Source organism: Petaurus breviceps, unplaced genomic scaffold (genome assembly GCF_028583685.1).
Source record: "Petaurus breviceps papuanus isolate PSGF00001 unplaced genomic scaffold, PetGlider_PUasm1.0 151, whole genome shotgun sequence".
Taxonomy (NCBI): domain Eukaryota; kingdom Metazoa; phylum Chordata; class Mammalia; order Diprotodontia; family Petauridae; genus Petaurus; species Petaurus breviceps.
Window position 1 is genome coordinate 18683651 of NW_027185712.1, and position 19776 is coordinate 18703426.

At 38.1% G+C, this 19776-nt stretch overlaps 1 protein-coding gene across 12 annotated transcripts in view; it reads right to left on the reverse strand.

Moving 5' to 3' along the window:
- Window positions 1–19776, reverse strand: part of BRD9 (bromodomain containing 9) — a 45314-nt gene that overhangs the window by 10966 nt on the left and 14572 nt on the right. For 5 of the 12 annotated variants that reach the window (XM_069076236.1, XM_069076228.1, XM_069076222.1 and 2 more), the window contains 8 exons: window positions 19507–19644; window positions 18709–18841; window positions 17942–18017; window positions 16471–16566; window positions 13485–13617; window positions 12481–12592; window positions 4109–4147; window positions 3633–3701 (listed from right to left, as the gene is read on the reverse strand). In XM_069076236.1, coding sequence (XP_068932337.1) covers window positions 3633–3701; window positions 4109–4147; window positions 12481–12592; window positions 13485–13617; window positions 16471–16566; window positions 17942–18017; window positions 18709–18841; window positions 19507–19644 — 796 coding nt within the window. The remainder of the gene's footprint in view (window positions 1–3632; window positions 3702–4108; window positions 4148–12480; window positions 12593–13484; window positions 13618–16470; window positions 16567–17941; window positions 18018–18708; window positions 18842–19506; window positions 19645–19776) is intronic. The other 7 variants (XM_069076273.1, XM_069076263.1, XM_069076254.1 and 4 more) reach the window with 3 other exon arrangements.

A 19776-nucleotide genomic window follows, 5' to 3' on the forward strand; every position in this document is an offset into this window, starting at 1 on the left:
CCCTATTATTAAGTGTTTGTGGAATTGAACTGGTTGTAGAAAGAACCCCATGGAATTTAAAATATGCAATTTGATTTTATATTCTACATTTTTTACATTTTACATTCATTTACATTACATCATTTAGGCTTACAATCTCAGATTTATCCCTGACTCCTCATATTTCCTCCCCTCAGCTGCAAGTTCAGCCAACTACAGCTCCACAAAAACTCTTGAATCTTTCACCTTCTCTTTACTGACATGGCCTCAAATTCTAGTTCAGGCCCTTATCACCTCTGGCCTTGGTTGTTGCAATGAATTCCCAAATGTTCTTCCTACCTCCCGTTTCTCCCCATTCCAATCCATCCTATATCTAGCTGCCAAATGGTATTCCTAAGCCATAGGTATGAAATTGTCAGTTCCCTGCTCAATATACTCTGGCAGCTACCTACTGCCTTTAGGATCAACCATAAACTGTGCTCTTTGACATGTAAAGCCTGTCACATACTCTAGGCCAGTCAAATTGGCCTTTTGTTGTTCTTCAAAACTGACAATCCATCTCTTGCCTCCCTGTCATCATAGAGGCCTGAGCCTGGAATGCTCTCCCTTCCTGCAGCTACCTCTTGGAATGCTTAATTTCCTTCCAACTTCAGTTCAAACACCATTGTCTACAAGAGGCATTCCTGTTCCCTACCAGGCATTAATTCCTCCTCCAAAATTACCTTGTATTTTCTATATAAATCTCTGTGGTTCGTGTCTTCCCCAATAGAATATAAGCTCTTTGAGGACAGGGATTTTTAGACAAAAGCTGTATCCCCAGTGCCTAGTATGATGTCTGGTACACAGTATTTAATACGTACTTGATGAATTGATTTTTCACATAATGCTCTACTGAAACTAAATTCTGCATCTAGTTTACATTAAAAACTTAACTAAACCTGTACTATCAGCTTCATGATTACAAAGAAATTAAACATAAACAATTTGGGATCCAAATTATACTTAGATTCCTATGCAACACCTGCTTACACCATAATGGAGGAAACAGTAGCTGGGGATTAAGAAAGATTTCGCACAGAAGGCGGCACTTGAGTTGATCCCTGAAGGAAATTAGGGATTCTCTGTGGCAGTGGTGAAAAAGAAGCACATTTTAAACATGAAGGACAGTTGGTAGAAAGGTGGGAGCGTAGTGTCCTGTGTGAAGAAAAAACAAGAAAGCTAGAATTGCTACACCAAAGAGAACAGGAAGGGTACTTATGTGCAATAAGGCTAAGAAGGTTGTGGAGGGTTTTAAAAACAGAGCTTATCTTTGGTCCTAGATATAATAGGGAGCCACTGGAATTTACTGAGTAGGGGAGTAATACATTCAGATTACATTTTTTAGGAAAATCACTGTAACCACCAGTATGTAGGATGGATTGGACTAAGTGAGGGGTGACTAGAAACAGACAGAATCATTAGGAGGATACTGCAATGGTCCAGCCAAGAGGTGACAAGGGCCTGAGGTAGCATGGTGACCATGGGAATGGAGAGAAGGCAGAGATGGGAGAGATGTGGACGTAGAAACAGTCAGATCTGGAAACTCACCAGAAAAAAGATGAGTCAGGATAAGTGGTTAAGGGTGACACCATCACTGCAAACATAAGTGACTGAAAGGATGGTGGCAATTATGTTGAAATATAATTATCAAAATATGTTTAAAAAAAAAGTTAATGGATGCTAGGTTAAGAGCACCTGCCCAAGATGCTCCTATCTGTGGGTAACATTGTGAAGACTACATTAAGCCCTGGAACACTGCAGGGATTCACACTCACTCAAAAGATATCAACCTATTCACCTATATTAGATTTAAAAAAACTGGATAAAAAACAAAACACATATTGGTGAATTATGACAAGCAACTGGACAAGTGATCTATCCAGGTAGTCCATCAGTGTGGGGATTCCTGAGAAGCTGTACAGTACTTTTATTATGATCCCATGCTGCCTGCTATATTGGAAATCTATCTTTTTAAACCTACTATTTCCTTAGAGGCAGCTGGTGGCACAACAGATACAGCACTGGTCCTGGAGTCAGAAAGACCCAACCCTGGGCAAATAATTTAACCTCAGCTTCACTTTCCTCAACTATAAAATGGTGATAATACTAGCACCCACCTTCCAGGGATTGGTGGAGAACTAAATGAGATAATATGTGTAAAAGGTGCTCAGCACAGTGCCTGGCACATATTCCCTTCCCCATTCCCCTCTCCTCCCAAAGATGCTAGAGTCAGGAATCAAAGAACGAACATGATGATCTTGGGAGATTAAAGACTAAAGGTGCTCCAAGGACAATGGAAAGTTTTAAGGTACGTCTAAGTATGTGGAAAAATATCATCAACAATTTTTCATAAGTACTGTAAAAGACATCAAGAATTTAGGGTAGATCATGTAATGAGGGTGAGGAATAAAAGAAAACTAGCTTGAGTGCTTTACTCTGTGAAATACTAGCTTCCCCTTACAATGTGTAGATCTTCTGTGGGAGATTTACCAAAAGACTTTTAGAAAGAAAGGACCAAGAATTCTGCAGAATGAGGTGTGGATGGGTTATAATTTACATAGTGATAAGATTCAACAATCCACTGAAGCATTAGTTTTGTATTTTGTTTAAGATTACTTTAAAGTGAGATTCCTTAAAGATCACTAATATCCTTTGGAAAATGGCATGATACTTTGGAAAGAGCACTAAGCTTGTAGTCAAAAGATTCCAAAGGACCTAGCATGAACTCCTGGTTCCAGCACTTACTAGCTTTCTGATTAGTAGCAGTCACTAAACCTAAGGTTCTGTTTCCTCACTGGAAACATGGAGATACTACTAAGGTATAATCCTGGTCCTGTACTGGCCCCACTATGTTGCAGTATCGAGTGTACTTAGCCACCTATTATTTTTTACTGTAAATGAATTTTATTAAACACTTATTCTGAAAAGCTTAAAATCAACAGAATAATCCAATATCCAGTCACAGATTTCTGGTTGAACTGACTGGGGAGTTTCCAAGTTAGACTACCAAATAATACATTTACAGTAAAAAGGATAGGATACCAGTGTCCAGTAAATACGATCATTTTCAATTAATGAGAATATTCGATTAAATCAGAACATGCCATCTCTCAAGCATTCTGGACAAACAAAACTACATTTTAATAGGAGAAAGCGGGGAAAAAAATCATGGATTTTACTTGAAGAAATGCAATAAAACCAGGCTCAGTGGTGCCTTAACTACATTTAAAGCCCAAAGCGGAAATTTTTAAAATTCAAACTCTAGTATAACTTGAAAAGAATAATATCTTCACTCATAGATACCTATACATAGATGTATGTGTAAATGTGTATGTGTGTGTGTGTGTGTGTGTGTGTGTGTGTGTGTGTGTGTGTAAAAAGAGAGTGAGGGAGACACATGCATCAACACTAGGGAAGTGACTAATAACAACACTGTATGATACATGCACGAATGACCAAAGTGTCTTAAAAACTAGAGTGACTAAATGGCAATAGGGAATGCAGATGGTCATGAAGCAATGCTTCATCTGTAGTGGATGGAGTACTACAACCACCAGCCACCATCTTGCTGGTTTAAAAAAACCACAAGAATGACAGAACACATGTGCTCTTACCATCATTTGTTTGGAGGAATCTGGACAGGTAGGGCGCAATTTGTGCTCATCCTTTATAACAGGTAGAACCTATAGTATCAAAGCCGATACTAGCTGTTAGCATTCTGTCCCAAGCCCTGTTCCCCCATCTCATACCAATCACCAGACTCGTTTTACTCTTCTCTAAGCATGTAAGTGAACGTCCGGCCTCTGCTACAGCTACTCAAGGACTCTGGTTGATAATGGAAATTCCAGATCTCAAAAGCGGGCATTTGCACTTTACGTGCTCCCATACTGAAGGGCATCGGGCAAAACAGCATTTTGGCAGATGCTGCATCATCCAATTTGACCTATCAAAATTTTAATTCATTTCTAGGCAAAATAATACAAATTAATGCATTTAAAAATAAATCTTATCCCAAAGTTGATGTTAACTCTTCCAATTACAACCTGATGGATGGGCAATGGCTCATTTGGCTCACTTCATTATATCATACCTTAATTTCATCTGGTGGCTTCATTGGAATATTCCTCCTCTGGAAGACAAAAATGACAAGAAACATATTTAGAAATATAGTTGTTCCATGTAAATGACTGAACATTTTGTTCAAGATAGAAAATTTACTACTTTTCTTAGAGCTGTCCAAAAAAGAACAGCTTTGGAGGGGGCAGGGTACTGAATTCACTGTTAGATGCCCACTTCTCAGAGATGCTCTAAGTCAGGGCTTCTTAAACTTTTTCCCCTCATGACCCCTTCAGTGCTGGGGGGTCATGAGTCTAAATCAGGTCCTTCCAAAGTTTAAGTATTATGATTCTTCATCCTGGCGTTGTTTATATCCTATCATCATTTAGTAATTACCTAGCAACATATATCACTTTAAATTTTGCAGAATTCTTTGTATACATTATCTTATTTGATCCAGAATCAGTACTAGAATATCATTCACATTTTATAGATGTGGAAACTGAGGCTAAAAGGTTAAGTGATTTGATTGTGCTTACACAATTAGTGTCAGAGGCATGATGGAAAAACAAATGTCCCGACTCCAAATACAGTGCTCTTTCTACTAAACTGCAAAACTTATATTAGATCTTAAAATGAACTTCTTTCTATTATTTCTACTAGTAATTACACAAAGGTAAAAGTAGAGAAAAAAGGGAAACAATTATTATGTCCCTGTCCTCAAGGCATGATGCGTATTCAAAATTCCCTAAACATTTCAGGCCATGATCAGGGAAGCACCCTTAAATCCCATTTACAAAGGTGAAGATGGATATATTACAAGAAAAAGGAAGGGGAAGACCCAATGTTGTTTTTGTAACTTGAAGTGGTCAAAATTAATTAGGATATAGACCTGACACTGTGGCTCTCTGGCCAAGTTCTTAGGGCAGTCTGGAAGTCTAGGTCAGGAATCTATAAGAATCTTAAATCACTAGAGGATCAGAAATAGATGAAAGAGGCTTAGAGAATATGATTGAAGAAAAAGCGCCCAGCAAGTTGTCACTATTAACAATTAAGTGTTTATGAAAGACGTGAAAATTTAAACACTACTAATATGAATGAGTTAGAGGTAATGAACAGAGTATCCAACATTGTCAGCAATACATTCACATCCTCTTAGAATTACATTTTATCTATTATTTTCTTTAAAATGTTATTAAATATTATGAATTATAATTATATATATATATAATTATAAATTAAATATTATGAATTTCCTATGATGTTTAACACTGCTGCACATGATTAAAAACTGTCTACTTAAGGAATGCATTTTAATTTTCTAATTTCTTTGTTAGTATGTACAGTGAAACACTTTTCTATGCAAGGATTGTCCTAGCCAAGTGCAGAAAAGGCTTGTTCATTAGAAGGTTGACAAATAGATGATGATTTTTTTTTTTGGCCATGGTAACCCCTGAATCACAAGATAGCCTTCAGACTTCTGTACTTAAATAATTCCAAGACCTTTTATAAAATTAATATAAACATTGATATTCAACATATGATCTTTGTCTTAGTAACTAAATGACACAATGTTGGAGAAACTGACATATACCATGTTGGCATTTGGTGGGGAGAGGTTATAAATGAACTAGAAAATGTGACTTACAGATCCCTCTTAAAGAGCAAATAAGGGATTTGGACATGGTTTTACTCAATGCCAAAAGGCAGTAAGAACCACCATTTCATAGTATGCTTAATCATCTTTGCAGTAATTATGAGAGCAAGCTGCCTGACTACCACAAAGATAATTGCAATGTATGAATTAACATCTGCTGCAGATAAGATGAAGTAGAAATTATATGAGGACTTAACAAGATCCTTAAAATTAAATCATTCTCTACCTTGATGTAAACAGGAAAAGCGGATGAAAATGACTAGAAAGCACAATTTAGGATTAACAAGTAAGAGACCCAAAAGGAGCCAAATATAGATAGGCCATCTACCATAGGAACTTCTACTTTATGTCCTCACTCTTTTCTTAAGCCCTTACAATCCAGTTTCTCACTTTATCATTCTACCAAACTGCTCTCTCCAAAGTTTCTAATGATCTTAGTCGCCACATCCAATGGTCTTTTCTTAATCCTCCTTCTCCTTGATCTCTCTGCAGTCTCTGCCACTACTGATCACTTTCTCCTCCTTGATGGTTTCTTTTCTCTAGGTTTTCAGGACACCACTCTCTCCTGGCTTTCCTCCTTCCTATCCGACTGCTCCTTCTCTATTTCCTTTAATGAAACCTCCTCCAGATCATGCCGTCAATTGTAGATGCCCCTCAGGGTTCTGTCATGGGTCCTCTTCTCTTCTCCCTCTGTATTACTTCACTGGTGATCTCATTAGCTCTCATGGATTTAATTATCATCCCTCTGCTGACAATCCTCAAATTGATTTATCCAGCCCAAAATTCTCTGTTGCCTTCCAATTTCTTACCTCCAACTGCCTTTCAGACATATCAAACTGGATGCCCATTAAGACATCTTAAATTAAACAGGTCCACAATAGAACTCACTATCTTTCTCCCTAAATCCTCCCTCCCTATTATTCTACGAGGCACCATTATCCTTCCAGTCCCTCAAATTCACAACCTAGGAATAATCCTGGATTCCTTTCTCTCTCTCACACATTGCCCCCTCCCCCAATATCCAATATGTTGCAAAGGCCTATCAATTTTACTTTTGCAAAATCTCCCAAATACATATGTATAGTCATAAAAAAACAAATTGCAACCTTAGTCATATTCCCTGCCCTCTACCTCCCAAATCAGGAAAAAGAAAGAAAAAACGTTTCCCTCTGTACTCTATGTCCATCAATTCTCCATTTTCTCCTATTTTTCATCAGCAGCACTACTTGGTTTCAACTTCATGGACCATGACACCCCACACATCCCCTCTCCCCACTTTTCAGCTTTATTTTGTAACTTGTGCCTTGTCTTCTTTCATTAGACTGTAAACTCTTTGAAGGGAGGGTCTGAAGGTCTTTCTTTTTCTTATCTGTATCATATAACACAGTGCCTAGTACATAGTAAGTAGTTAATAAATGTTTAGTGATTGGTGAAATCTGTGAACTCATCCAATGGTTCTGGAGAGCAATTTGGAACTATGTCCAAAGGGCTATAAAATGTGCATACCCTTTGATCCCCACAATACCCTTTCTCTTCTATTTCCCTGCAGCATAAGCAGATTTCTATACCCAAGTGTGAGAGTATAAGTGTGTGTATATGAGTATGGGTGCATGTGTATGTGTGATTCTTCCGTCTTTAAACCCATTCAGATTGAGAGTGAGGTTCAAATATTGCCTACCATTCCCATTTCCCCTTTCACCATAAAAGCGCTTCCTTGCTTGCCTCTTTTATGTGAGACAATTTCCCCTATTCTTCCTCTATTTTCCATTTCTCCCACTGCATCTCCCCCTTTTTCAACTCTCCTTGTTTTTGAGACCATTCCAACATAAACAACTCACATCCATGCCCTTTGTCTATGTAACCTCCTAACTTTAATGATAAGTAATAAAACTCTTCAGGGAGTTACATTTACCATTTTCCCTTCAAGAACGAAGTTTAACTTTATTGAGTCCTTCATGATTTCTCTTTATTGTGTTCCTTTTAATACTTCTCTTTAGTCTCATGTTTGAACACCAAATTTTCTAGTCAGCTTTAGTCTCTTCATTAGGAATGCCTGAAAATTATTCTATTTCATTATCCAATTGTTTTCCCTTGAATTATATTCAGTTTTGCTGGTTAGGTTATTCTTGGCTGGAATTCTAGCTCCTTTGTCCTCTGCTCCTTTAATGTGGAAGCTGCTAAATCTTGTGTGATCCTAACTGTGGCTCCAAGATATCTGAATTGCTTCTTTATGGCTGTTCGTAATATTTTCTCTTTAACCTGGGAGCTCTGGATTTGGTTTTAATATTCCACGAGGTAACAGAGTTTCCGAACAATGCCAAGTCCTTCATCCAGTGCCAGAAAAGGATCCCTTATGATCTCTTTCTATCCAGTTGTCCAACCCTCTTGCCATCTCTGGGCTGAGAGCTCACAACCACCTCCAAGGCCCACAGCTAGCATGGTCATTGCATGTGCTCTGGGCTGGTTCCCACCCAAGTGTCACAGATCTTTCCTGCTGACCTCCTCAGTTGTCTTGAGTTGGAAAAATGTCTCATCCTGACCTTTTGCTGGTTCTGCTGCTCCAGCACTCGATTTAAGGCATTATTTTAAACTTGTCTGGAGGGGAACATTAGAAGTGCTTGGCTGGGCTGCAACCTGTACTCTACCATCTTGGCTCCACAGCTTAAAATCATTTTTTGTTCTTCTAAAAAAAATTCTATTTCTTCAAATCTTCTGAGATTTCTCATTGGACTTATGTCCATTCTGCATTTGTCTTTGATGCTTGGCTTATAGATGTCTTATCACTATAACAGCTCCTTATAGTTGGGTTCTTTTTAAATTTGCCCATTCTTCCAGTCTACTTCTTTACTTTGGACTTTATATTAGAATTTGGCTTTGGTTCACTTCAATGTAGAGTCTGAGCTTCTATCTTTTTATGTCCTTTGGCCATTTTCATAGTTTAGTCTGGGGGACTGCAACTTTCTTACAAGGTGATGTGAACTGGGGAGTTTGTTCACTACTTTCCTGGTATAATCTCTGTTAAGTTCCTGACCCAGGCTTGGGCCTGTTGGATTGTGTATGGTTCAGTTTCAATAGACTGCTGCTGAATTCAGTCACTGTTAGCCTCTTGAGAAGTTCTGCCGGTTCAGAGTGAATGACAATGAAAGACACTGGTCACTGTTTTCCTGTCCTGGTTATTCCTCTGCAGGCTTGTGTGCAGGGTTAATGGTTAGAATTGAGTATCCCCTATGCTCTTAGGTTTAGAACCATACAGCAAAGTTTCTGGAACTTGTTCCTCACTCTAGACATAACTGGCATTTCTGTTGCTTGTGACTGTTCGTCTCTACCCTGGAACTGGGATCTACAACTGGGTAATGGGTGACAAGAGCTGCCAGTTGGCCCCCTTTCCTGTTCCACTGTGTCAGAAGTCCCCAGAGATCTTTCTGCTTTGGTGCTTATAGTCCTAATGTTCAATCTCGGCTTCCTTACCCATCCCTGTATATTAGAATGCTTACCATTGATGCTGCTGTATTCCCGGTCAGTCCTGCTCCAATGCCCTCAGATTTCTCTATCTTCCTAATGCTGTTCTGGGCTAGAAAAATGACTCATTTTGACTTCTTAGTATTTATGATTAGAATTTAGTATGGCATATTGTCTAGATTTTTAGGGAGGAGGTGTGTTACGTGATCTGGGCAAAAATGCTCTCATTCTACCATCTTGATTCCACCTCCTATAAGCGACTTTCTATAGCAGACCACATTTGCTACGTGGCTGTAGACCATGCAACAACAACAAAATCACAAAAGAATAAAAATGGCTGGCAAGTCGAAGAGAATAGAGAGATGGATATAATGTAAGTAAGAGATATCAACAACATTTGACTAGAAAAAGAGGGAGATGGGGGGGGATGGGGAGTAAATAAACATGTATATAGCACCTATACTGTACCCTTTTACATGATAAACCCTTTTACAAATATCCCCCATTTGATCCTCACAACACTTCGAGGGAGGTGATCCCAGGTGCATTCAGTTATACTGGGAGACTACAGGATAAAAGTCAATTCATACTCTACACCAGGCCTGTACAACATTAGGCCCATGGACTGCTCATGGCTACGTGCCACATGAAGGCCATGAAAGGATTTCAGGCGGCCTGTGAAAAATGTAAAGGATATAAAACAGGCCTGTACAACATACCAGCCACAGGCCACTGTGGCAGAGTACAAGTGGTCCATGGGCTGTATGTCATGCAGGTCTGTCTGCTCTACACAAATATTCCCAAAGTTTTAAAAGAAGCTGAGAGAGGCTTTCAGTGGTGGGCTCTCTGTGGAGAATATAGAGAGATGAGAATGGTAGTGATTTGTATTGGTGATGGGGGTATCCACAATGATGAACAAGACCATGGAGGCATTAAAGTTTTATGAAAAACATCAAAAATATCAGACAACACAAAAGTAATTTTAGAAAGGATAAAAGTTCCATTTCCTATGAAAAAGATTGGCACAGGCCCAGTAACTTCACTGTGACTAAAAGTGTTTCAAAAGTTAAAAAATAAATTGTGTGATCATTCCATTATCTGTACAGAACAATAAAGTATTAGAATTGGAAGAGGTGCGTAAGTGCTCCGCCTGAGATGCAGGAAGTCACTTAACATTTCTAGCCTGTCCCTTCTTCTCTACAATGAAGATGTTGGGCTAGACTTGAGCAGGCATCCCCTCTAAAACTTTTCTAACTAAACTCAGTTTCCATTTAAAACCTCTAGCAAAGTGGAGCGCAATCTGGAACTAGGCCCAAAGGGCTATAAAAATGTGCATACCCTTTGACCCAGCAATACCACTTCTGGGGCTGTATCCCAAAGAGATGATAAAAATAGGAAAAAGACCCATATGTACAAAAATATTGATAGGAGCTCTTTTTGTGGTGGCCAAGAACTGGAAATCGAGGGGATGCCCATCGACTGGGGAAGGACTGAACAAGCTGTGGTATATGAATGTAATGGAATACTACTGCGCTGTAAGAAGTGATGAGCAGGGGCGGCCAGGTGGCTCAGTGAGTAAGAGCACTGGCTCCAGTGTCAGGATGACCTGGAGATCGAATCCCAGGCTCAGATACTCAGCACCACAACCAGAAATAACTGGCCGTGTTACCATGAGCAAGTTACTTAACCCCAATTGCTTAAAAAAAAAAAAAAAAAGAAGTGATGAGCAGGAGGACTTCAGAGAAACCTGGAAAGACAGTCATAGCCACAGTGTGTGAGGATTGATTTTGACAGACTTAACTCTTCTCAGCAATGCAAGGACCTAAAACAATTCCAAAGGACACATGATAGAAAATGCCAGCCACATCCAGAGAAAGAACTCTATGGAGTCTGAATGTAGACAGAAGCAGATTAATTTTTTTTTTTGTTTCATTGGGATTTTTTTCTTTCTCATGGTTTTTCCCATTTGTTGTAGTTCTTCTGTGCAACATGACTGATGTAAAGGTGTGTTTGGTGGGAATGTATGTGTAGAGCCCATATCGGATTGCAAGATGTCTTGGGGAGGGAAGGGAAGAAAATTTAAAACTTATGGAAGTGAATGTTGAACACTAAAAATAAGTAATTTAATAAATCCAGGGGGGATGGGACAGACGGGAACTCTAGTAAGGAGAGCTCATCTTTTCCTTACAGTTAAACCATTTTTGGGCAGCTCTTACTGTTAACAATTCTTCCTTCTGTCAAAACCAAAACAACTTCTCTGAAATTTGTTTTGCTGCTGGTAGTTTTTCAAATACTTAACCAGACAATTATTATTTCCTTCCCCAGTCTTTTCTTCTCCAGGGAAACATGCCCAATTCCTTCAATGAATCTTTACACAGTGTAGTTCACAGTCCTCTCAGTAGCCTAGTGATCCTACTCTAGCCACACTTCAGTTTGTCAATGTACTTCCCAACTGGTAGCGTACAGAACTGAATATAATGTTCTAAGTATGGTCTGATCAGGGCAGAGGATCGCAAAATGATCATTTCTTACATTTTATATACTAAAGTTCTAGAAGGTTCCCAAGATTAAATGAGATTTTGAGCAGGGGTTCTTGCCTTAGAATCTGTGAACCTGGCTTAGGATCTTCTGACATTGAAATTCATGATCCTATGTGATGGACCTATATGATGACTCCATTTCAGTACAACTTTATAAATGATCATATTTTATTTTATGCATTTAAAAACATTAAGAAGAGGTCCCCATGCTTTGCAAAACTGCCAAAGGAACCCATGACAAAAAAGGTTAAGAAAGACTGGTCAGCATTTTTAAAATATTTACACTGCCATCCAATGTTATCAGTATCTCTTTTGTGTCTGTTTCATCTGCAATATGATGACTATATAATCTATGGCTTCATCTAAAGTCTCTGATAAAATTCCTTGAATATTTGTTCTCTTTTGGTATTATAAGCATACAAAGCTATAAAAAACTCATTAACTAAAGACTCTATTTACTTTACAGTAAAAAAATAAAATCATCTTCAAATGTTTTCCATCACTCAATTACTGTTTTCTCAAAAGAGATCCAATAGGAATTGATGATACAAACCAAAGCTATTATTAGTCAACTGCATAAGAAATGTTATTCAATAATCTTAGAAAAATGATAGCCAGCATAAACACTGGTTAATATGCTCTTCTTTTAACAATTAATTCTACATTTGAAAAAATAGCAACCCTAAAGAAGAGAGATGTCAGTATCTGGGGTCAAAGACTAAGCACACCCATAAGAAAACTGGGACTTACTTGCTTCAGTTGGTAAATGATTTTGGAATGATCACCACCTGTGATCTGATCTAGCAGGTCATCCACTATTTTCTTACTGTAACTCCCAGAGTCTTTCACAAATTCCTGTAGGCTACAAAGAACAAGGTTGAGAATGTTTGGGTAGCAATTGTATAACCTTTTGTTTTTAAGCCTCTTTCTATGTATATTTTTCCACTCCTGGGTATAAATTAGTGTTTAGGTGATGTCTTTTCTAAGGTCATGATTTCTTTTCATTAAGCTTTCAAATGTATTTCTGAGTGGTAGAGGAGAAACAGGTTACTTCTTCCACTTACTAGCTGTCCTGAGTTCCAATTTCACATCACCAACTACTAATCAGACATTTCACACTAGATGTCTCCCACAGCCACCTCTAAACTCAACATATTCAAAACAGAACTTATTGTCTTTCTTCTCCCGAACCTTTTCCACCCATTCCCTACCCCCTCAAAACATCCTTCTATCCTGCTGAGGGCACAACAACTTCAGTCACTTTCGAAGCCTCCCTCTCACTCACCCCACAGGACCAAACCATGGCTAAATCTTGTCATTTCTTACCTCTCTATCTTTTGCAAACAATCCCTTCTCTCTACTCACATAACCAATACCTGGGTTCAGGTTCTCATTACATTCTCCCTCAACCACTGCACTAGCTTCCAAATTACTTTGCTGGCCTCACGTGTCTCCCTTTACCTATCCATATTCTACATTGTTAGAACGATGATGCTTACACAGAGGTCTAAGTTACTCTATCCCTCTCTCTCCCTGACTCCTCCCCAGGATCAAATATAAATTCTTTTGTGTGACAGGGCATCAAGCTATAGAAATTACTGCCAGTTACCACAGTTGTATCTACCCAACAAGCCAACTGGCAGCAAAGTGCTTCTTCTTCAAAAAAAGAAAGTATACCAGTTCAGTAGGATTCTCTAGATTATTTAGTTCTCTAATTCTCTAGATATTTAGTGACCCACCAACCAAATACTCACCTTAAGGCACACTGTATACCAGTTTCATCTCCATAGGCTGAATATAACAGTTCCATTTCATCTGATTTCAAGTCACTGAACACTGAATTATTTTGCACTGAAAGTGCAGTACCTGAACTTGTAAGAAATGTAACTAAAAGGGGTTCAGGAAAAACAAAAGATGTAATATTAGTTTTTTTCCCCTTCTTTCTGAATAATCAAATATTTTTACACAATTACTTACCCTTTTCTATTTCCTGGGTTCAAAGGTACATTAAAATTACTAGGTGTAACCTCAAAGTAATGAGATGGATTGGCCCTTAAAGTGTACAGCTTTATTATTTTTTGATGGTCACACTACAGCAGACCAGGAGAAGAAAAATATGGGGCTTCTGTCCCTCCACCAGAGAACATAATTCTCTCCTCGGCAAGCTGTAGAACTTTTCAAAAAATTTACTTTTATTTTATCAACTTGTAGAACTTTTGACCCAGACAGTTACCCTCAGATAGTTTATATATTGTAAATTCCTACTATAAATAATTCCCAAAATTTTTCTGCAAAAACTTATACGTTTACAAAGAACCAATATTTAAGGTCATTTGGACTAATCAGAATTTCAAAGAAAACTGTAAAACCACAGCCATCCTTTCATTCAAACAGAATTTACTGATCATTTATTTGCTCAAGGATTAAAGACAAAAAAAAAAAATGAGGAAGAAATATTTCCCAAATCCTTAAAGAGCTCACTCACAATCTAGTACAGAGACAAAAGACTAAAATACTAAATCTCAAAAAAGATTATGATTCAGAATAGATGATCTATTGGTTCAAATAAAGAGGATGGCACTGTGGAGAGGACCTATTCTTTAATCCTGGCCCAGTTACTCTGTGATCTTGGGTAAATCACTTTACCACTGAGAGTTTCAGTTTTATCTGAAAAATGGAGATAATACCACCTGTATGACCACCTATCTCAGACGGCTATTGTGAGGGTCAAATGAAATTATGTATAGCTTCGAAAACTTTAGTAGAAAATACTGGGTGAACTGTATGATGTCTAAGGTTCCTTCTGATTCTAGGCCCCATTTACAGGAACAGTTCTGGAATTCAAAGAAGAGAGGAATCACACCTGGCATGGATGATGGGAAAGGCTCACATTTACATAATATTTACATAGTGCTTTCCCCATAATATACTCATTTTACAGATAAGGAAACTGAGAAGTTAAATGAGCTGATTAAAAGATACAAATTAAAAATTCTGGAACCAGAAATGGAACTCAGCTCTGACTCTAAGTCTAGTACCCTTTCCATTACAACATACAGTTAAGTTGAGCTTTGAAGGACTGGTGAATTTCAACAGGCAGAAATAGGGAAGGAAATCTGGGACAAAAAGAACTTGAATCAATAAATAAATATGAGAGAGCACAAGACATGTTTTGGAATGAAAACAGTCCAGTTAAGCAGAAGCATGCAGAAAATGCCAGGGAAGAGGAGGAGATAAAAGTTGGGACAGTCAGAACAGGAGAGCCAGGTCTAGAGAACCAAATTTAGGGAATTTGGACTTAATATGATAAGCAACAGGAAGTTACTAAAGGGTTCTATAAGGGTGAATGATATGACCAGAGCTGTGTTTTAAGGTAATTTTGTGGAGAGGTGCAGTACAAGATGATGATGGCTGTGGGAAGAAATTACACATGGGGAGACTATTTAAGAAACTACCGTGATAGCCCAGATACTGAGATGATAAAGACTCATAATAGGATGATGACAATGAGAACGGAATGGGAAAAGAAAGAAGAGACATGAGAAACAATAGGATTGTACTTTCTGTGCCCTTAGACATTGGTATTGTCACTTTAAAGTGTTGCAGATGAAATATTCAGACGAGATACTGAACCTCCTATTAAGCAGACAATCTTAGGTCTCTTCTATTCATTACCTATGTGACCTGGGGCAAATCATCTCTCTGAGCTTTAGTTTGCTCATCTTTAAAATGAAGAGACTGGATTGAATGTCTTGTAAGGTCCCTGCTAATTCTAAATCTGCCGTGTGTTTTCATGACAGAGAAAGCTGGGATTTTTTTACTTTTCATTTCTATGGAAGGCTGTGTAGAACAGCTACTGATCTGCATTAGTTGAGTGAGTTTCCTGCCCAGGTGTTCCCTACACCAATGCAACTGTAGAAGGCTAAATGAAAAGTAAAGAAAAACAAAAAATACTGAAAAGGGAAGCTCCCCAAATCGCCCCCCCCACATTTTTCTTCTAGTAGCAAAACCACCAAAGAACACCATAGCTTTTACATACCTGTGCCCATTTCAATCCAATCTCAAAAATAAAAAACAAAAAATCCCTCCTCCCAAACACCCAGAAAAACACACTTTAAATATGCTACTGCCATGAACTCAACTGAATGAAGAAAGCAGGCAAAAAATCTTAAAACAAATTCTGAAACTTGAATAGCAGTGTGTTTTTAACCACGATAAAAATCTATCTTCCACCCTAAAACACCCTTGCACAGTGAACTTTCCCAAATGAATAAACATTACCATAAACCTGTTATACTGAAAGTCCTACAAAGTCATTAGACACAGCCACAATTTCCAAGATCAGCACTACAGCTATAGACAGCAGCAGCCAGTCAGAGGGAAATTATGATGCAAAAATAAATAAATAAATAAACAAAACCTTTGATTTTTTTCCTCAAACTCAAGAAAGGAGGAAGGCACATAAGGGAGGAAAATAGGCAAATACATAATAGTATTAAACTGCAAATGATCAACTTACCTTAAATATAGGTAACCCTGACTTTGCATATTATAAAAATGATTTACTCATGTTTAATGACATAATTATTACCTTTACCTCATTTCTCCTATTAATTTTAAAATCCACACTCAGATGTAATGACAAATGAACACTTGAGAGGAAAGAAGGAAAAAAGCGAAGTCTCGGGGGAAAATTCACAAATTGTTTAAATTTACCTTAATGTTTAATTACATATTTACCTTTATTTCTTCTTTCATCTTTGAATCCTAAAGTAGTAAAACCAGGAAGCAATTTGCTTGAGAGGGAGCTCAAGTCCACTGGGTGAGTTTCTTCATCTACAATGTTTTGACAAAAAATGGCTCTGATTTAGCTAACAGGTTTCATAAATTTTGTATTGCTAAAGATAAACTGAAATTGTGCATATTCAGGATAAGCAGGATACCAAACTTTTTTTTTTCTTTTGCTGCAGTGTTGTGTGGCTGAAAGATCTGATAATAACTAAAAATAATAACTATCTAAAAAGAAATATACTAAGGAATACTCTAATGCTGATTAAATATGTATTACTGAGTATGTTCAACATTCAGGATGCAAATAGTTTGGGATATGAATGCTGATGTTTGCCATCCACTTCAAAAGCACTTACTTTTGTTGGATCCGTGTGAAGCTCTCCAAAGCTCCCCAGGAGTCTAATATCTAATATCCAGGATTTGATGAACAAGCCCATGTTGACCATGTGTGTACATGTCATTCGTCAAGAGTCCCTTTTTAATCCTCTAGACTGAAAGATACTAACTTCTTTGTTCTATCTTCTGACTTGATTTATGAATCTCTATATACCCACAACCTTCTTAAACCTTTATAGTCTTTTGCACAATGCATTCTATTCTTTTTTGGTTTAACTAACTTTTAACCTTACCAGATGTGCCAAGATCTGTAAATTTTCATAAGCTTCCAATTTTAAAAGAGCTAACCCTTTCCACTAAAGATGGCTTCTTTTACTTGGCTGAGCAATCACACAGAATTATAAACAGTGCAAAAGGACCCCACAATGGCTAGAGTAAGCATTCTGAATAAGGTCTCATTCCTCTCATTTCTACCTATCAAGCTTCTCTCCCTTAAGGCTCTCGCTGACAGACAAGGCTCCCTGGCTACCCCGAGAGTCAAATCTCTCCTCTGCTTTTACAGCCTGTGAGAGCTTGGGTAGGTCATTTAGCCACTCTGAGCCTATTTCCTTATGTGGGAACTGTGGGGATTAGAGACTGATGACTTTTTTGGTCTATTCCACTACTAAATCTATGATCTTCTGACTATATTATTTTATACATGACTTCTACAGGACCTAAGCAGAATACGGCCCTCTTTGCTACAAATCTGTCTATGTGTTGATAAGAGTTAGTGTAGCATTCCAGACAGAAGATACACTCTGGCTGTATGACCCTGAGCAAATCACAGAACCTCTCAGTGCCTCCAGCACCTCTCTGACACTAAGGAGTTGTGACATTCACTGGTAGAGAGAGCAACTGCATCTGCAAGTTACTGATATTGATGAAATAAAAGGTCTGGTCCAAAAACTAGAAGTAAAAATGCGTAACAAATTAAGAGTGAACGCTCACGATTCAATTCAACTGCTGTCTGTACATGGAGAGAGAAAAGAGCTTGCATATATGTATTTGATGGAATTTAGTCTTGAAGAAGTAAAGCATTTACCTTCTGCTTCAGGATCCGACAGGTTGACCACACTGTACAGTAAAGCCCCATCTCCATTCTTTTTCAGGTAGCCCATCTGTAAAGTGGTGCAGATCGAACAATCAATTAATCAATCAACAAGTAGTATTATGTGCCAGGCATTGTACTAATTGAAAAGGACATTAAGAAAGATGATAAAGGCAGACGAGAGAAAACAATGACTGTGTGAACTGTAAGAGTCAGATAATTTCATTTGTAAACCGAAAATTCCTATTAAGACACAAAAAGAAAGATAAGTTATTTCCTGATCTGGAAAAAAAAATTACTATTTTTCTATTCATGTAACCAAGTGGCCTAAGAATAAAAACTTCAAATTTCGTGTATATACAAACAGTGTATCTCATAATGCCCCGGTATCAAAAAGAACAAGGTTGCAGATGGAGAGTTACAAGACCAAAATCAAATCAATTTCACAGGATAATAGGAATTTCTTATCCTTTCTAAAAGCAAACACCCTCTTTAGGAAGGAACCAGAGAAGGCAAAATTTCAAACCAGTTCTCAAGGATGAACAGAAACTAGAATATTTAAGACCCATTAGCTACCTAGAAAATGCAATCAGCGAACAGACATTCTCCATTTCTGAGAAATCCAGGACCTCCTTTTCAGTGAATCCTGAATTTATACCTCCAAACCATGCTGTTTCTAAACGTAGAATTAATTCAGGTATGCTTAGACAGTTAAAAATCCTAACTATCCCTTGTGTATCCAAAATGAAAAAGTGTGCCACCTTGCTGTTTGGGAGGTATCTGTTAATCCTGTCCCGGGCTTCATCAGCAGCATGTTCCACCAAGGCTAAAACGTGTTCTTCTGCTGTGCTGTCTGTCAGGCTGCAGGCATTTCCTTCTGGCTCAAATATGCAGCTAAAATACAGAGAAAATCCCATGAAGTAACCTTTGGAATAAGACACAACCATCACACCTTATACCATGGTACCCTGTTGATAAGCATTATGAAACAAAATCGTTTTGCCCTCCTCCCCCCAACCGCCAGCCCACTACTAAGCTCTGGCTAAAAATGGGTTGGAAACATGAGCTACATTTACTAGGAATGTTCCAAATTACATTTTCAAAACTTAAAATACTTTTCATCCATTCTTTGAAGTTATCATAACAAAAACAAATCAAAATGCTGATAAAAAAGTGAGAAATAACTGAGGTCTCCTAAATACAACACCTCAATCAATAAACACAAGAGCATAAGAAACACACATTGGGTGATAAAAAGCCACAAACATTTCAGAGCCATTGGAAGCACTAATGCAGAGAAGTGACAAACATGAATTAACAATTTAAGCAAAAGCCCCTCAGAAGAAAGGCTAGTCTTGAAGGCTCACAGGGGACTGTCTAACAGTCTTCAAGTAGAGGATGGGTCACTGTTTGAGTGGTGGTGAGCAGCTCATCTCTGCTTCCACTGAGGGGAAAAAAAATCAAGTGGAATGGACTTATATTGCAGCAGGAGGAACTTAGGTTACATAGTAGGAAGAACTTCTTGACTATAAGAGTTGTGAGACATTGGAATGCATTACCAAGGGAGGCTGTGGAGTCTCCTTCTCTGGAGATTTTTAAGAAAATGGTGGGCAGGTATCTTTCTGGGATGGTTTGAATACAGTCCTGCCTGGAGGAATGGGGCTGGGCTAGATGGTCTCTCAAGGTCCCTTTCAGCTCTATGATTATATGAGAGAAGTATGACAAAAAGATTATTATGGAGGCAGAAAAACATGAGATTGAGTGTATAAGGACAATTGCATTTTATATGGTTGCATATATGTACAAACATATCTAAATGCATTTATCAA